The sequence below is a fragment of the Drosophila erecta genome, unplaced genomic scaffold, assembly GCF_003286155.1.
Source record: "Drosophila erecta strain 14021-0224.00,06,07 unplaced genomic scaffold, DereRS2 tig00000000-arrow-pilon, whole genome shotgun sequence".
Taxonomy (NCBI): domain Eukaryota; kingdom Metazoa; phylum Arthropoda; class Insecta; order Diptera; family Drosophilidae; genus Drosophila; species Drosophila erecta.
In genome coordinates, this window is record NW_020825194.1 from 10,811,104 (window position 1) to 10,826,735 (window position 15,632).

Sequence of the window (15,632 nt, forward strand, 5' to 3'; positions counted from 1 at the left end):
TCAGGCTGAAATTAGTTGGCTTGTGTTGCACGGCTCATCAACAGGACAAAGAGAAAAAAAGGGATCGACCCGATGATGAGGCGTTGGAGTGGCCAGGCCAGCAAAACATAGCCAATATGAGCATGTTGGCCGCCCGAAAAGAGCAGCAACAGCAGGCGTTAAGCCAACATCGCCGGTGCTACTGGCCACTGGCCACTGGCCACTGGAAACTGGCAGCTGGCAACTGGCAACTGGAACCTGCAACAAAAACACAACCCGAACAAACAAAAAACGTCCAACACTTTCGTGAGCGTATGTGTTAGCCTGACCCCTGATGGTCGGAGGCGGGATGAGTGGGGGTTACGGCAGCTGCGGGGACCGGAGGTCGAGTGATAATCACAGTCAGGGTCGGTAGCTGCGCACATGTTGACGCCATTTCTGTGTCACCCTGACAATGTTATTAAAAATCCATTCAAAGTCCCTACACGTCACTGTGCAAAATGGCAAAAAGTAAAACAAAACAAAAAATAAGGGAAAAAAAATCATCTGGGACCCGGCTGAAATGATTTGCCATTTGGTTTTGCCGCCGCAGCTCCCACTCCAGTGCAGCTAATAATTAGGGGTCTACGTAAAATATCAATCATTTTCCATCTATTCAAGGTTTTTCATACTGAGAACCATGAGGCTGAACTCAAAAATGGCCAAAAACGATTTATCAACTTACTAACATGAATGAAAATTATCATACCGAAATAGTGTGTAACTCTAGCCAATCCCTACCAATTAATCAACTTTGTTAATGAACAACTCGATATCCTGCTGCTATCTTTGGCAAGCCAATTTGAAAATAACAAAGCCATTGCCAAAAGTAGAAAGTAGAAAGTAGAACGTCATCCGTTTTGTTTGCAGCTCATCAAATAAGCCAGTCGGCAATCTACGATTATATAGAAATTTGATGGTGATGGGAAATGTGTTCTGTTCATTTCGATAATGGGCAATAATTAGACAGGCATTAGCATAATATCGATTCTGGAGCCGATGATGAAGTGACTGTGGCGAGAGGAAATGAAAACATTGCCAGATGGCTTTTAATTTCCTGCCGGCAAAATGCGGCTAATAAAACCAAAAACTAAAGCCAACTCATTTTGTGTCAATAGGCGGCATGTAAGCCCGCAGAGGAAGAAGCGAAGGAAAGAAAGGAAAAAATAAATAAACTTGAAGGCCCAAAGGGTGTTGAAATAAACACAAGACAGAAATCCTTTTGGTGAGCAGGATTTGCTGCGGCCAGGAGGCGATGAACTGATTAAATTGTTGACGGAATCGTTCCTGGGGATTCCCCGCAGGAAACTAATTCCGCCGGCCAACTGAGCAAGTTGCCCCTGAAGCTGCCATTGAACTTTATCGATAAGCATCGGGCAGCACGGGGAGAAGTCGTTGGAAAAGCGGGAAAAGCGAGGAAATACCAACTGCTGGGGGAGCGCCTTGGCTGGGCTAAAGGGAAATACATTTTTATGGACAATTTGGTTTTTATGTCAATTTACTGCTGTTTCCCCACTGAAAACGCAAGAAAATTCATGGAGTTACCAGACCAGACCCGACCAGACCCAATATCACTTCCATACCCCCCCAGTACCCCCGATTATATATATATATATGCGTCTTGCCCCCCAGGACAAGTCGTGCGCACATTAAAATGGGCGTTGAGGGGCGCATCCCGCTGCTGTTCGTCTGATTGGTTGTATTTGCAGCATTTGACTTCATCTTCTGACTGGGGGTTATTATGGCCGCCACTGCGACACGATGTGATAATTGCCAGCAGCAGTATCCAAACACCCGATACCACCAGCCTCTTCTACAGTAAAAGTTAAATCCGTGGGGGAACCGGCATTTGCCTTTAAGATTTCACCGGGACTTAAGTTTTGCGCCGCCAGCTGACGACTTTGTTCGGGATTAGCCATTGAGCTGCTCATAAAGCAGCGACTAAACTGCGAAAAGCCCTTGTCTAGATACAACTTAAATTGAAAATGTTTATTGGGGTATTTGTAACAGAAGTTCGGATGGGGATAGGTTCATAAAAGTCGCTGGGTGTGCTATAAACTAAAACCATCACGGTTCATAGCAGGTACTGAGTTACATAACGCTGTGTAATTCACACTATTGTGAACGCAGCTGAGAAACTCTCCGGGAAAAATGTTTTACGAGGGGAAAAAGGGTTGCTCAAAAGATACCTCGTTAAAAAACAAAAAAAAACAAACTACAAAAGCTTCATATCGTAGACTTAGCTTGACTAGACTTGTGTTTCAAAGTAATTAAATGTTTTGGAAAAGAAAATCTATTTTCCCTGTAGCTTTGAGGGCAACACATCCAATCTCACGAGGAATCACTGGGTAGTGCGAGCTTTTGCTTCTCCACTTAATGCAATTTCAGTGGACAAGGCCTTCCAGCACTTCCGCTACCCCTTGTTCCAGATCCCATCCGCTTTTCTTTTCTGCTTTGCACTCGGCTTGTTCAGCATCTGTTTTTGATGCTGCACATAAAGCGGCGAAAGAACATTCAACATTTTTACTGTTTACATCTGTGGAGAGTTGCGGCTGCTTCTTCACTCTGCCACTTCCTCGGAGCTCTCTCTCGCTCCGCTCGAGCTATCGCCACTTAACTGCTGTCTCCTTCACTCGTTATGGAGCTAATGTTTGCTGGGCGCGCTTTGCGCTTTAGCATTTTATTGGGGCAGCATTTATAATTCATTTTGCGCTAATTTCGACTATATTGTTGATGGCAATTGTTGTTCGCCTCTCCTTCACCCACTACTTAAGCCCTCTCGCTCGCTCCTGGTAGCTCTTAGGCGTCATGTGTGTCAGCCATTTCTCATTTTTATGTGTGGCCATGTTGTAAAACCGAATTAATGCGATGTAGTCTCCGCCGCAGCAACACAGCACAAACAACAACTGCCAACAGTGTTGCATGTGGCTCTATCTCACGCTTCATCACCCCTCTCTATCTCTATCTCTACCGTGCTATCGCCCCCTCCCTTTCACTCTGCCTGGCCATTCGTGTATCTCGTTTGTCTAAGCTGAAATATGACTTCCTGGCAACACGTTTTTACATTTCCGTTTCCGCTGATTTAATGCCACAACTGAAATTATTACCATAAAAGTATGCTATGCTGACCGGGCAAGGGGACAGAGACGGTGATACGCAGATAGAAAGAAAGAAGCAGCCACTACATATATGGACAATTACACGCTACGGTTTACTGTGCCCGCTGGAAATTCTAAATAAATCTTTAACGATGCACTGGGACTAAAATCAGGGGAAAAGGGACTCACGTGTCAGTCCTCGAAAAGACTCTCCAGTTACAGTTACCCAGTTAACCAAGTACACTGGACAAAAAAGTGGATTAAAAAATTCGGAAACTCAGATTCTTAGAATATTTATATACTTCTTGGATGCATTTAGGGCACTGAAAGTAACTGCTCACACATGGCTTAAAATTCAAAGTTGGTTATTTTGAAAGCTAGTCTAATAATTTTTCTTCAGTGTATCTGTCCCGCCCCCGTCTCATCCCAACTTCTGTTGGTTGTCACGACGAGGTCCGCGTTTCTGTTGTCTCGCTGTGGCATTTTCCCCATCTATTTGTACGTCTGCTGTTTACTGAAGCGTTTTTGTCACATAATTCGCTGCGGCGAAGGACGCCAGCACCGCGACAGCCATAAAATGTTGCCACAACACGTAACTTGGCGAATACCGAGCACATTTTTCATAATTTGATACATCCATAATTACGTAATGCGTTGACAGCGTTTTGGCCAAGCACAAACAAGTGCCGGGATGCTGAGAAAACAATTTATGGCCAATGCTCTTTAAGAAATTCGCTGGGCAATTTAATGTGAAATGGTTGGCGAGGGCATTCATTGTTCGTATTGAGCCAGTGTATGGGCTGTTTTGGCAGCTGTTCGCTGCTAAAAGATTTTTTTAATTAAAAACCATTTTCAGTGTTTCCGAATTTTTTTGCCTTCTTTTCTTTGCTCAAGCTATGCATTTGTGTGCCACAAAAAACATTTTGCATTGAAATGCAAAATCATAAGAATGCGCGGACATGATTGCATATTTTAACGCTTTTAGCATAAACAAATAAAAGCTAGTTTCCGTCGAATAAATACTTTGAGAGATTTTTAAAATACATTGCAAATTCAATTAAAGCAATATAAATTCCTCAACCATATCAATGTCGGGAAAAACCATTATCGATGGACATTCCTCAGAAAGAAAGGCTTATCCTATGGCGAAAGGCAACCGTTGCGGAAAACTGTAAGAGCTGAAAACATATCCCCCATGAAAATCGCAGATAGCTTGCCGTGGCTGAAACTGAAACTGAAAAGTCAAACAAAATACAATCCGTAGAGTTGAAAACCCGAACAAAAATTGCAGCAATGTAGCGCGCAGTGGAAACATGAAAAACAACTTACACAGGAAAATTGCGAAAGCGCGAGAAAGTGGTCCAAATATCCTCCGGCTATAAATTGCACATTAAATATTTAAAAGCGGATTTAGCATTTGCTTTTTGCCCTGGGAAATCTTTTAGCAGATTTGCATTAATCCGGCGGCAATTACAGGCACTCGGCAGCTGTTAATTGTAAATAATTCAGTTGAAAGCATTACAATTGTAATTAAACCAATTGCATTGCCAATTATCAGCCAATAAACAAATATGGGCCGTGTCAAACAAACAATGGAGCAATTATTAGCACAACGGCGAAGTTTTCTAGAATCTGCAGAGATTGGAAAAACGTGGAAAACTGCACAGGAGGCGGTGGCAACACATTTGTCATGAATGCGGCACTTAACTTTCCCACCAAGCAGAAAAGGAGCAGGCAACAGCTGCTGCAAGCAATTAAGATTCAGCCGAATGAATGAGTTATGTCTGCCACAGAGGCAGCAGATTGGGCTGCACTTAATTAACAAGGGCACAACTTTCCAAGCCCAGATGACCCAAGGACCTCAGGACTCTGGGATACCAGGACTCCGTGGACAGTGGAGGTAGACAGCCAACGGTTAGTTGGCTAATGAAGTTGACAATTGGAAGGAAACTTTGCGTCATCCAGAAACCAAGTTTCCAAGTGCTGGAGGTTTTTGTATTCATAAGCCGGGAAACGATAATTGTTTCAGGTGCAAATATATCTAGGGGTATGCAAACATATGCATACCTTTATACCTTGATAGCTTACTTATCAATCCTAATAGTTTCTATAAAAAAACAATATACAGGGTAACTAGCTGGCGGAGACTTGAGCAACATTTTGTATGCAATTTGAATCCCTTGGCCTTCCAAGTTTATAACATTCTTCAGCGTATCTTATTATCTCGCGGATGCCCGCCAACCGAGGAACCAGTGGATCCAAGGATCCATGGTTTGGGAAAGCCCTCAGCTGCCTAATTCAGCCACGTAGCTGGGCATTCATAAATCTGTTGCATAAACTTTGGCGCAAAGGCCAGGCTGGGCGGCAGCAGGCAGCAGGGGCGCTGGGGCGCTGGGGCACGGACCAGCGCATTAACATGACCCCATGAAAGATGCATGAGCCGCACAACAATGGGGCAGCCAGTCAGCCAGGAGCCTGCGGGTGTTGAAGGCTCGGGCAAATCCCCATGCTCGTTTCAAGCGCCCCAGCACGTCACAATATTTTATGCGATTATAATAAACTAAACTCTATAAAGTTGTCATATTCAATTCCCGACCCATGCAACGGCATAAATTAGGCTTACTGGATGGAAAATCGGTGGGAGGGGGTTGGTGTGGCTTAGGCCAACTAAAGCTGCAGTTGCGTGCCATGCAAACACATTCACATCGATTGATCGATCGCTGCCACATGAAAATGTCAGCACAATTAAGCTCACTGAATCAATTTACGCCCCAGCTGTTTGCCACTGGAAAGTGTGCTCTTGTGACTGGGAAAACAGGGGGCGCGGTGGCTGCTCGGAAAATTCAAGGGGGTGGGCCATGGAAGTGGGCTGCCAGCTACACGCAAAATTTGGTGTTCCGAGTAAGCCTTTAAGACCTGTTAATTGAGTGCTTATCGATTAACAAAGAACCAGTATTACTACCGAGAAGCCACAAAGGAATTGTATACCCCTAGCTTAGGGCTATATTAAGCCCACTCTTAAAGTGTGTAATTAAATGGGAGTGACACTGTAGTGTTGATGTTGATTTCAACATAAGATAGACAAATTCTGTGTCGCGTGCCAGCAACTACTCCCTTTCCTTACATGAGCTGAAAAAGGTTGCCTAACTTCATTTGGACGCTCTAGCTTTTAATTGTCCTGCCACACAATACACCCTTCAAGTCCAAGTGGCTGGGGCACCGGCACAAATACTGCTTATAAAGGCATAAAATATGAGCACGTCTCAGCCAGGATGCTGTCCCAGCAGGACATCGGCAGCCCCACCATAATTAAAGCCGCCGACAAGCCATGAAAGACGGTGTTCGGGACAAAGAGGTTACCTCTACGCTCTACATTCTGGGCAGCATGATTAATGGCAATAATAAATTCGACGCCGTAATTGTGTATTCCGAAAGCGACTCATAAAAGTCAAATTTCAACTGGCTAGGCTGCACATTGCGCATACGCAGCGTTGGCCAAGAGGTAAAACATTCAATTAGTGCGACAGGCAGCGCAGGATGGCAGCCACCAGCAGCAGCAGCAGCAGCAGCAGCAGCATCAGGATCCTACAGCATCATCAAAAACGCATCAAGCTCATTAGGGGAATGAAAAAGGGCGACGGGAGGGAGCACGTAAGGGGGTATGCACTGGACAAAATTACTAGAATATCAAAGCAGAACTTGCACTTTAACATAAGAAATTCAGTTTCTGAACTCGCACTCTTAGTTATATGAAGTATTTCTTTCTTTAAATTCAGCGTGTAAATCGCACTCCTGGCTCTATGAAGTGGAATTATCCAAGTTCTGCATAACAGAAATCGAATTTCTAAATTTTCTGAAGTGTAGCAGGCGGCAGTTGCTCTGTCATTTTATGGTTGCTGCGACACGGAAGTGGCTGCGTCCTTTTGCCGCCCTGCTGCCACAGTTGCCACTGCCTTTTGTTTACATTCCGTTTCGTTTTTCGCCTGAAATGAGCTCTAAATGACAAGGCGGGCAGGCGGCAATAGCAGGCAGGACCGACTGGCAGGAGCAGCAGCAGCAGGAGGCGCACAAGGACGAAAAATGCGACAAACTGTGCCAAGCAATTTTCAGCTTGAATCGCTTGTGCTCATAGTTCTTGTGTGTGCGTGGGGCAATTTGCAGCAAGTGTCGCCCAAACGCATTTTGCAGTTGTTGCATTAAGCCAGAAGGCGGCAACAGCGATTACGGTATTATCATTGTCATAATCATAAAAACATATTGCAATGACAGAAGCAAAGGGACGTTGAAACGGAAGGAAGCGCAAATTGAGAGGGGTATTGTGTGGGGATTTCAGGCTCGTGTGGAATTCCCAGTGCTAGTTACATTCCTTAACTGCTTACCTATTGCTTATCCAAGGAATGTTCAAGGTATTTGGATTTTATAATATAAATCAAGAAATATTTGGGTAACTCATTAGAAGAGCCTTTAAAGCCAATGCAAACGTTGTCACCTCTGCGGCGAGCCCTTCTCTGCGCTTCTCACTTCAAGCAGCTAAGACAACAATCCCATTTGTTTACCTCGCTGAATCGATCAGCGGCCTGCATCTTGAAAACCCAACTGTTGTAAGCCGCAGATTTTAGGCTGCGGCATCTCCTACATTCCTTAACTGCTTACCTATTGCTTATCCAAGGAATGTTCAAGGTATTTGGATTTTATAATATAAATCAAGAAATATTTGGGTAACTCATTAGAAGAGCCTTTAAAGCCAATGCAAACGTTGTCACCTCTGCGGGGAGCCCTTCTCTGCGCTTCTCACTTCAAGCAGCTAAGCCAACAATCCCATTTGTTTACCTCGCTAATCGATCAGCGGCCTGCATCTTGAAAACCCAACTGTTGTAAGCCGCAGATTTTCGGCTGCGGCATCTCCTACATTCCTTAACTGCTTACCTATTGCTTATCCAAGGAATGTTCAAGGTATTTGGATTTTATAATATAAATCAAGAAATATATTATTTGGGTAAATCATTAGAAGAGACTTTAAAGCCAATGCAAACGTTGTCACCTCTGCGGTGAGCCCTTCTCTGCGCTTCTCACTTCAAGCAGCTAAGCCAACAATCCCATTTGTTTACCTCGCTTAATCGATCAGCGGCCTGCATCTTGAAAACCCAACTGTTGTAAGCCGCAGATTTTAGGCTGCGGCATCTCCTACATTCCTTAACTGCTCACCTATTGCTTATCAAAGGAATGTTCAAGGTATTTGGATTTTATAATATAAATCAAGAAATATTTGGGTAACTCATTAGAAGAGCCTTTAAAGCCAATGCAAACGTTGTCACCTCTGCGGCGAGCCCTTCTCTGCGCTTCTCACTTCAAGCAGCTAAGCCAACAATCCCATTTGTTTACCTCGCTTAATCGATCAGCGGCCTGCATCTTGAAAACCCAACTGTTGTAAGCCGCAGATTTTAGGCTGCGGCATCTCCTACATTCCTTAACTGCTTACCTATTGCTTATCCAAGGAATGTTCAAGGTATTTGGATTTTATAATATAAATCAAGAATATTTGGGGAAAATCATTAGAAGAGCCTTTAAAGCCAATGCAAATGTTGTCACCTCTGCGGTGAGCCCTTCTCTGCGCTTCTCACTTCAAGCAGCTAAGCCAACAATCGCATTTGTTTACCTCGCTTAATCGATCAGCGGCCTGCATCTTGAAAACCCAACTGTTGTAAGCCGCAGATTTTAGGCTGCGGCATCTCCTGGCTGCCTGCAGCATCATTTGAGCACTTCAGCATGCTTGTAGCAAGTGTCGCTTACCATTTTGTTATGGTGCCCGTGGGGGTTTTTTTATGCCTTCGCTATCTGGCTGCCGGATATAAAAGCAACAACAGATTGCATAGCAATAAACGAGGATGTCGACATGTATGAATATACGCCAGCTCCTGTCTGTGTGTGTGCTTCATGCCACAAAAGACAACGCTAAGTGGCCTGGGGCGCAATTTTAGCCATTGGCGCTCGTTAAATTTGCATGTGCATGCCTTTACATGTGTGTGGCATGTGGCACGGTGGCATGGTGGCATAGTGGCTTGTGGATGAGGACGTGTAAGTGTGTGCCCCTGTGCGCGTGTGTGAGTGTGCCAGCGAGCAAAGTAAACGCGCAACAGTCTCCGAAAACGATTTGCGGTCTTTGGCTGTCTTCGAAAGCGTTCTTTCTTGCCACTCGCGGCAGGGAAGCGAGCCAACCTTCATTTGGCATGCAGCAAACGTGTCAAGGACAAGTCTGATGCAGCCACCGACTCGACACACAAGCACCAGCCCCCTGAATTTCTGAACAGCACAGGTGGAAAAATATAAACAAAATATACGCTAGATTTCAGTTTCGATCGCTTTCAGTTTCGCCAATCCTTAGTAACTATTTACTGATTACTATTTCCATGCTCTTATCGTTAGATCATGATGTAGATTAGATTCAAAAGGAAAGATAATACGAAGGATACCTAAAATCTGAAAATATGTAAATGTTAATTTGATTCCTAATGACATTCTTCAGATTCGATGAGTAAGATGAAGTGAGTAATTAAAATATTTAGATAAAAGCAAGTCATGTTGACAAATTGACTAGTTTTTCTCACAGTGCACACCGCAATTCTCCAGCTGACGTAGCTGAAATTGAAATTGCCCATGCGAGGCAGACAATTGACAGGATGGCAGCGCGAAATTATTCATCACGTTGTGCGTCTCTAATATTTATTTAAAATTTTACTTTGATTAAAATGCGCGTGCCAAGTAGTTCCCAGGGAGTCAACAAAGGGCGGGCGGGCACAAGGCAAAAAAAAAAATAATAATAAAACAGTGAAGAATGTTAATTTAGAATCTAGATGAATTAAACAGCAGCGGGAAAAGTGCTTGAAATGAAAGTGGCAGTGGAAGTAAGTTGAGTAAAGAGCCAGAACGTTTTGTAATTAAAACTTGCCGGGCGCACTTGCACAAGTTGATTATGCGGCACAAAGAGCGTTATCCCCAACCCCACGATTCCCATTACCACCACCCACTTTTTTCCATTCCGGCAAGAGAATGCTGTCAAAATCATAATCTGCGGCCAGGGCTTTTTGGGGCACAAAAGAACGGCACGGCCGTTGACAGTTTTTGACGCTCCAGAATGCCAAACCAGCATCATCATACCTTTGGCTGGCCGGGATTATGGATGCAGCCTTCGGAGCTCTTGGTGATGCGGATATTACCGCATGATTGGAAGCCGCTAACCCACATTGCAGGGGCTTTGTGCAGCCAATTAACACAAGCCCACAATGAGACCCGATTGGAGGCCCCCATGTCTGGTAAAATCGGAGGGTGGGGGGTTGAGTGGAGGGGCTGGAAAAAAATCCGAAAGCATGCTCGGGTTCAAGTGCCAATCAAATTTGGGACTTCCATTATCTTCCCTGATGAATTTCGTAGCCCTTTTGTTGGCTTGATTAAATTACTTTTCGTTATTTGCCAAATAAGAGTCGCAACGGGGTTGGGGAACGGCAAAGGTAACGCCACGGACAGCGTCTGGCTTACGCATTTAATAAGTTTATTAAAAGGCAAAAAAAATGAGGAAAAAAATAAAAACAGCAAGCAGAGAACGGCAAAAGGCAAAAGCGGGTTATTATGGCAACAAGAGCGAGCTAAATCTTATCTAACAAGGAGTATCCTGCGACTCAGATCTCAATCCCTTTTTTATAGCTCTCCCTTTTGCACCTGCCACCTGGCCAAAGTTGTGCGACATAATTGCTGATTTAAGGTGCTGCCTTCCCTGATTTCACCAACGCCCGCCCACATCCTTTGGCTCCTGTCAGGCATTCAGGCAAACACATTGCTTACATATTTCATTTTCTGAGCGCACGCCAAGAATGCCAACAACTTTGAGTTGTGCAAACAAAGCCACCGGCTTGGCCATAGTCCCCGCTGGAAACCCCGCTGAAAACCCCACTGCTCTCCACCAACCACCACCCCCCTTTCCAGACCGTGTGTCATTCGTGCGGTAACCTCGATTCTGTTTTAAGCCCAAGCTGCGTCCGTTGCAGGGAGATGCGAGATATGAAAGGCCAGAATGCAACGCGGTCCCCACGACTCCCTCGCTCCAATGCACTGCCAAAAACTGGCGCTAAATCGGTCATTTTAGCTATAAATACACATGGAAATATGAGAGGTTTTCATATGTAGTTGCACGTATAGATATCTCAAAATAGCGCAGTTGAAATGTAGCTTGTATCGCAGCTCGCAAGGAATAGGCATCGTTTTTCTTCCAAGTGCATTCAGCTTTAAGTTGCCATGGAAGCAGGAAACTGTGACCGCGATGCCACCAACTGAAGCCCCCAGATCAACGCTTTGATCTTACAGCTTCTGCTGCCGTCTGTGTTTGTTGTGCGGTCAACTTGAAGCCCCGGGGCATCCAGGAAAGGAGCAGGAGCAGGAAAAGCGCCGTTCAACCCGATGGTCAACTAGACAAAGGCTTAAAGTCCTTAAGCGGGATTATTACTTCATGTGTTGTGTGGCGAGAATGCTCCTGTGCTGCTGGGAGTTGGGGAAAGGTTATTACGACATAGTTAGGGAAACCACGGAGGTCCGGAAGTGCAGTTAGAGCTCGGTTTGCCAACGGGGACTGGGGGACATAACAGAACACTTATCGAATAAACGTCAATAAAACACTTCTCGGCAATGGAATGCCAATAGAGTTAAGGAAAATGGCTCTGGATAAAAACAAGCACATACAATTCATTCATGTTAATACAATTTTCAGTGGCCATCACATGAATGTTTTCCACAAGCCGCAATAAGACACTCTCGACAGCTAACAACAAGTACTAATAATATTTTAATCCACTGAAATCCCCACTATTACGAACCTGCCAAGTGCAGTACCTTTTTGTAACCTTTGCGGGTGCCCAACCCATTTCAAGATTTAAGCACTTCTCGTGAGAATTTCACGCAATCAAAGCGCTTAACCCGCACACTTTTCTCCAGAATAGCCCTCAATTAGCATAGAAATTGGGACTGCTCCTTGATTTGGGTTGGGCTAAGGTCCTTTACCGGTTTACCGCGATGGGCTAAAAGCGGAGCGACCGCGTCTGACAGCTGTCGACCGGGATTGTCGCATGTGTTGACGGATTAGGGACGCAGGCGGTCTGTCCTTCAAGCTAATTTGGTTGGGCGGATATCTTAGCTGTGGCAATGTTTTGGGAATTAAGTGAAAACAAATTGTGCCAACTAATTCAATTTCCAGTCAATCAAGTGCCGGCGGACGTGCCGAGTTGCAAGGATGCAACACTTGCAAGGATGCAACAGCGGATAACTCGATTGTCCCTTGTGGAATTTGCCTGCCAAAGAGGCCGCTCCACAAGTTTGTCCTATCGATTTGTTTGAAATTATATTTGAAAAGTTGAAAACTCAATTTCGCCCGGCCGCTTTATGCTGCCACCGTGCTGCTGTAAGCAGCCTCGCATTCGAAAAATAACAAACAACGAGGACAACTTGGGCGGATTCCTTGGGCCAAATGCAACAGCCAAGAAGTTGAGAAGCCTCTGGCCTCCGAGTGACCTCAGTGAAAGAAACTTTGCCCTGCCAGTGAATGTGAGCATTTAGTTTTAAATAACATCGAGTTAACTTCGGGCATCTGGGGGTAGACAGTAACATACTCTAGGAAATCATAAATACTTAACCAAATCTTTTTTAATTATAACATTTCACCGCTGGGTATCATCTCCGTTGATTAAAGTCAAGAAATAAGATCTCAATTGTGCTATAATATGAAAATGTATAAAGGATTTTTCTGGGCCTAAATAAGTTATATATTTGCCTGTAATTATTAATATTGTCATGGTGTCCGATTTCAACCCAAAAGGCTATTTCCAAAATGATTTCGCTCATCAATATTGTATCAAGTTTCACCTTACCAAATGTCAGTCAAATTAAAATGCCCTCGGTCGAGGTAGAAAAAGGTCAAGAAAATCACTGAATAGGGAGTACAAAAAGCCAAGAGATGGAAATATAGAAAAGGCGACGGCGAGCGAAGGCCGCTCGAAGCTCAAGTGGCAGAGCCATAAGCAAATCATGCCGTAACATAATGAGGCAACATAACAGAGTGGAACAGGACAAAGGAAGGACACCGGGCACCGGCAGGAGCATCGGGCAGGAAGCAACTGCCACAAGCAAATTGCATCGCCAGTCGCCGGTTGCCAGTTAACGGTTGCGAAATTAGTTTAAACTTGGCGGAAGCGAAGACGTCCACGAAGACCACACGGAAAAAAGTGTCTGCATTTTTTATTATACCATTATTTCCATAGTATTGTACCAACTTCTGAACACATGCCTTTTTCAAAAGAATTTTGATCATAAGTTGGCTAAAAATGGTCGTGCAGGTAAAATAATAACAGTTTTGTACAGCTAATTAGCAATGCTAACGATTCCTATCACTTTTTGGCGGATTTGGGAAAAATAATATTTTGACCAATTTTTGCATTTTTGGAAAGGGGTAACATCGTGAAATTTTGCAAAAAATGTCAAAAAAATTAAAATTTGCAATTTAAACACACGACGATTGGAAATTTAATTACGATTTCAACGAGGTATGCCATTCCATATTCGGACTATTATTACCGAAGATTCGGTTAAAAAACAAAAGACTTTTAGACGAAAATCGCAAAAACGATTTTTGAAAAAACTTCGATATTTAAGAAGCGTCTTTTCATCATAACTTGGTCAAAAATAGTCGTGCAGTTAAAATAATAACAGTTTTATACAGCTAATTAGTAATGCTAACGATTCCTATCATTTTTTGGTGGATTTTGGAAAAATAATATTTTGGCCAATTTTTGCATTTTTGGAAAGGGGTAACATCGTCAAATTTTGCAAAAAATGTCAAAAAAATTAAAATTTCCAATTTAAACACACAACGATTGGAAATTTAATTACGATTTCAACGAGGCATGCCATTCCATATTCGGACTATTATTACCAAAGATACGGTTAAAAAACCAAAAACTTTTAGACGAAAACAGCAAAAACCATTTTTGCCAAAACATCGATATTTAAGAAACTTCTTTTCATCATAACTTGGTCAAAAATAGTCGTGCAGTTAAAATAATAACAGTTTTGTACAGCGAATTAGCAATGCTAACGATTCCTATCATTTTTTGGTGGATTTGGGAAAAATAATATTTTGGCCAATTTTTGCATTTTTGGAAAGGGGTAACATCGTCAAATTATGCAAAAAATGTCAAAAAAATTAAATTTTCCAATTTAAACACACATCGACTGGAAATTTAATTACGATTTCAACGACGTATGTCATTCCATATTCGGACTATTATTACCAATGATTCGGCTAAAAAACAAAAACTTTTAGACGAAAATCGTAAAAAACAGTTGTCTCCAAACTTCGATAAAAAACGGATATTTTTTTTACTTCTTTATTAAAGATGTCCACAAATAAACGTTTATTTATTTTTGATAATACCTTTAATAACAACTATATTTTTTCAAGTGCTAACCAAGACCACGGCTGCTTTGTTGCCTCTTGCAGATGCTGCACCTGACCGGAGACAAGTCCTGGCATTCCGCGGAGGCAATGTAAGCATTCCGGGACAAGCGCCGTCGACAGCACATTAAGGAGGAGCAACTTGAAATTACCATAAAAACCGCAGAGGTCGGTGAGCGCGGAGTGCGGGGAGCAGGGAGCAGGGAGCGGGACGAGGCCAGAGCGGGAAGAGGGCGGAGCGGTTAAGGATGCGGTCGCTTAACAAGTCGGCGGGCGAGGAGGAGCTGACTGTCCTGAATGGCAACTCCAGCGACTCCATCTATACCATCAAGAACAAGTGGATCACCGACTGGTGAGTTGGCTCAATAGAATAAAGGCGCCTTTCAGAATAGTAATTTCGGTGTCAAAGCTTTTAGAAAATTGCGAGCTTGAAAAAACGACATTGTTAGCATTGTCAGTAAAATATGATAATTTGTTTTAAAGAACATCTGCTTGAAAGGATACAGATAGTTCTATGGCAAGTCTACTTAAACATTTATTAACTTTCCCACTTCCAGGAGCCTGCGAAGGGAGCGGGATAAGCTGTGCAGCTTCATTTTTAAGCGAGTCCTGACCCACACGGAGTGCAAGCGCCTCTTGGAGGCGGCCAAGATCTATGGCGAGAGCAGTGACTTCGATTCCTGGCCGGTTAATGAGCAGCTGCAGTGGTACAGGAACTTCGATGTGAACAATACAAACCTGCTGTTGGCTGTTAGAAATCAATCCTCTGATGGCGGCTCCACCATGTCGGGAGCCAGTTCCGACTCGGAGATCCTTGGCCCTGTTCTGCCACCATTTGCCCTGTGGCAGACGATCCTGATAGCCATATGCCTGGCCATCTGCATCATTCTGACGGTGGGCGGTAATATCCTGGTGCTACTGGCCTTCATCGTGGACAGGAATATTCGGCAGCCCAGCAACTACTTTATTGCCTCCCTGGCAGCCACGGATATGCTGATAGGTAAGACCCACTCCCCTTAAAGTTT

The 15,632-nt window shown here is 43.8% G+C and overlaps 1 protein-coding gene across 1 annotated transcript in view; it reads left to right on the forward strand.

Moving 5' to 3' along the window:
- The window catches only part of LOC6552939, a 29,733-nt gene that overhangs the window by 10,163 nt on the left and 3,938 nt on the right, over positions 1 to 15,632 (forward strand). Inside the window, exons 2-3 of the mRNA XM_001980980.3 lie at positions 14,653 to 14,959; positions 15,165 to 15,607. Of these exons, the coding sequence (XP_001981016.1) occupies positions 14,856 to 14,959; positions 15,165 to 15,607 (547 nt within the window). The 5' untranslated portion in view covers positions 14,653 to 14,855. The remainder of the gene's footprint in view (positions 1 to 14,652; positions 14,960 to 15,164; positions 15,608 to 15,632) is intronic.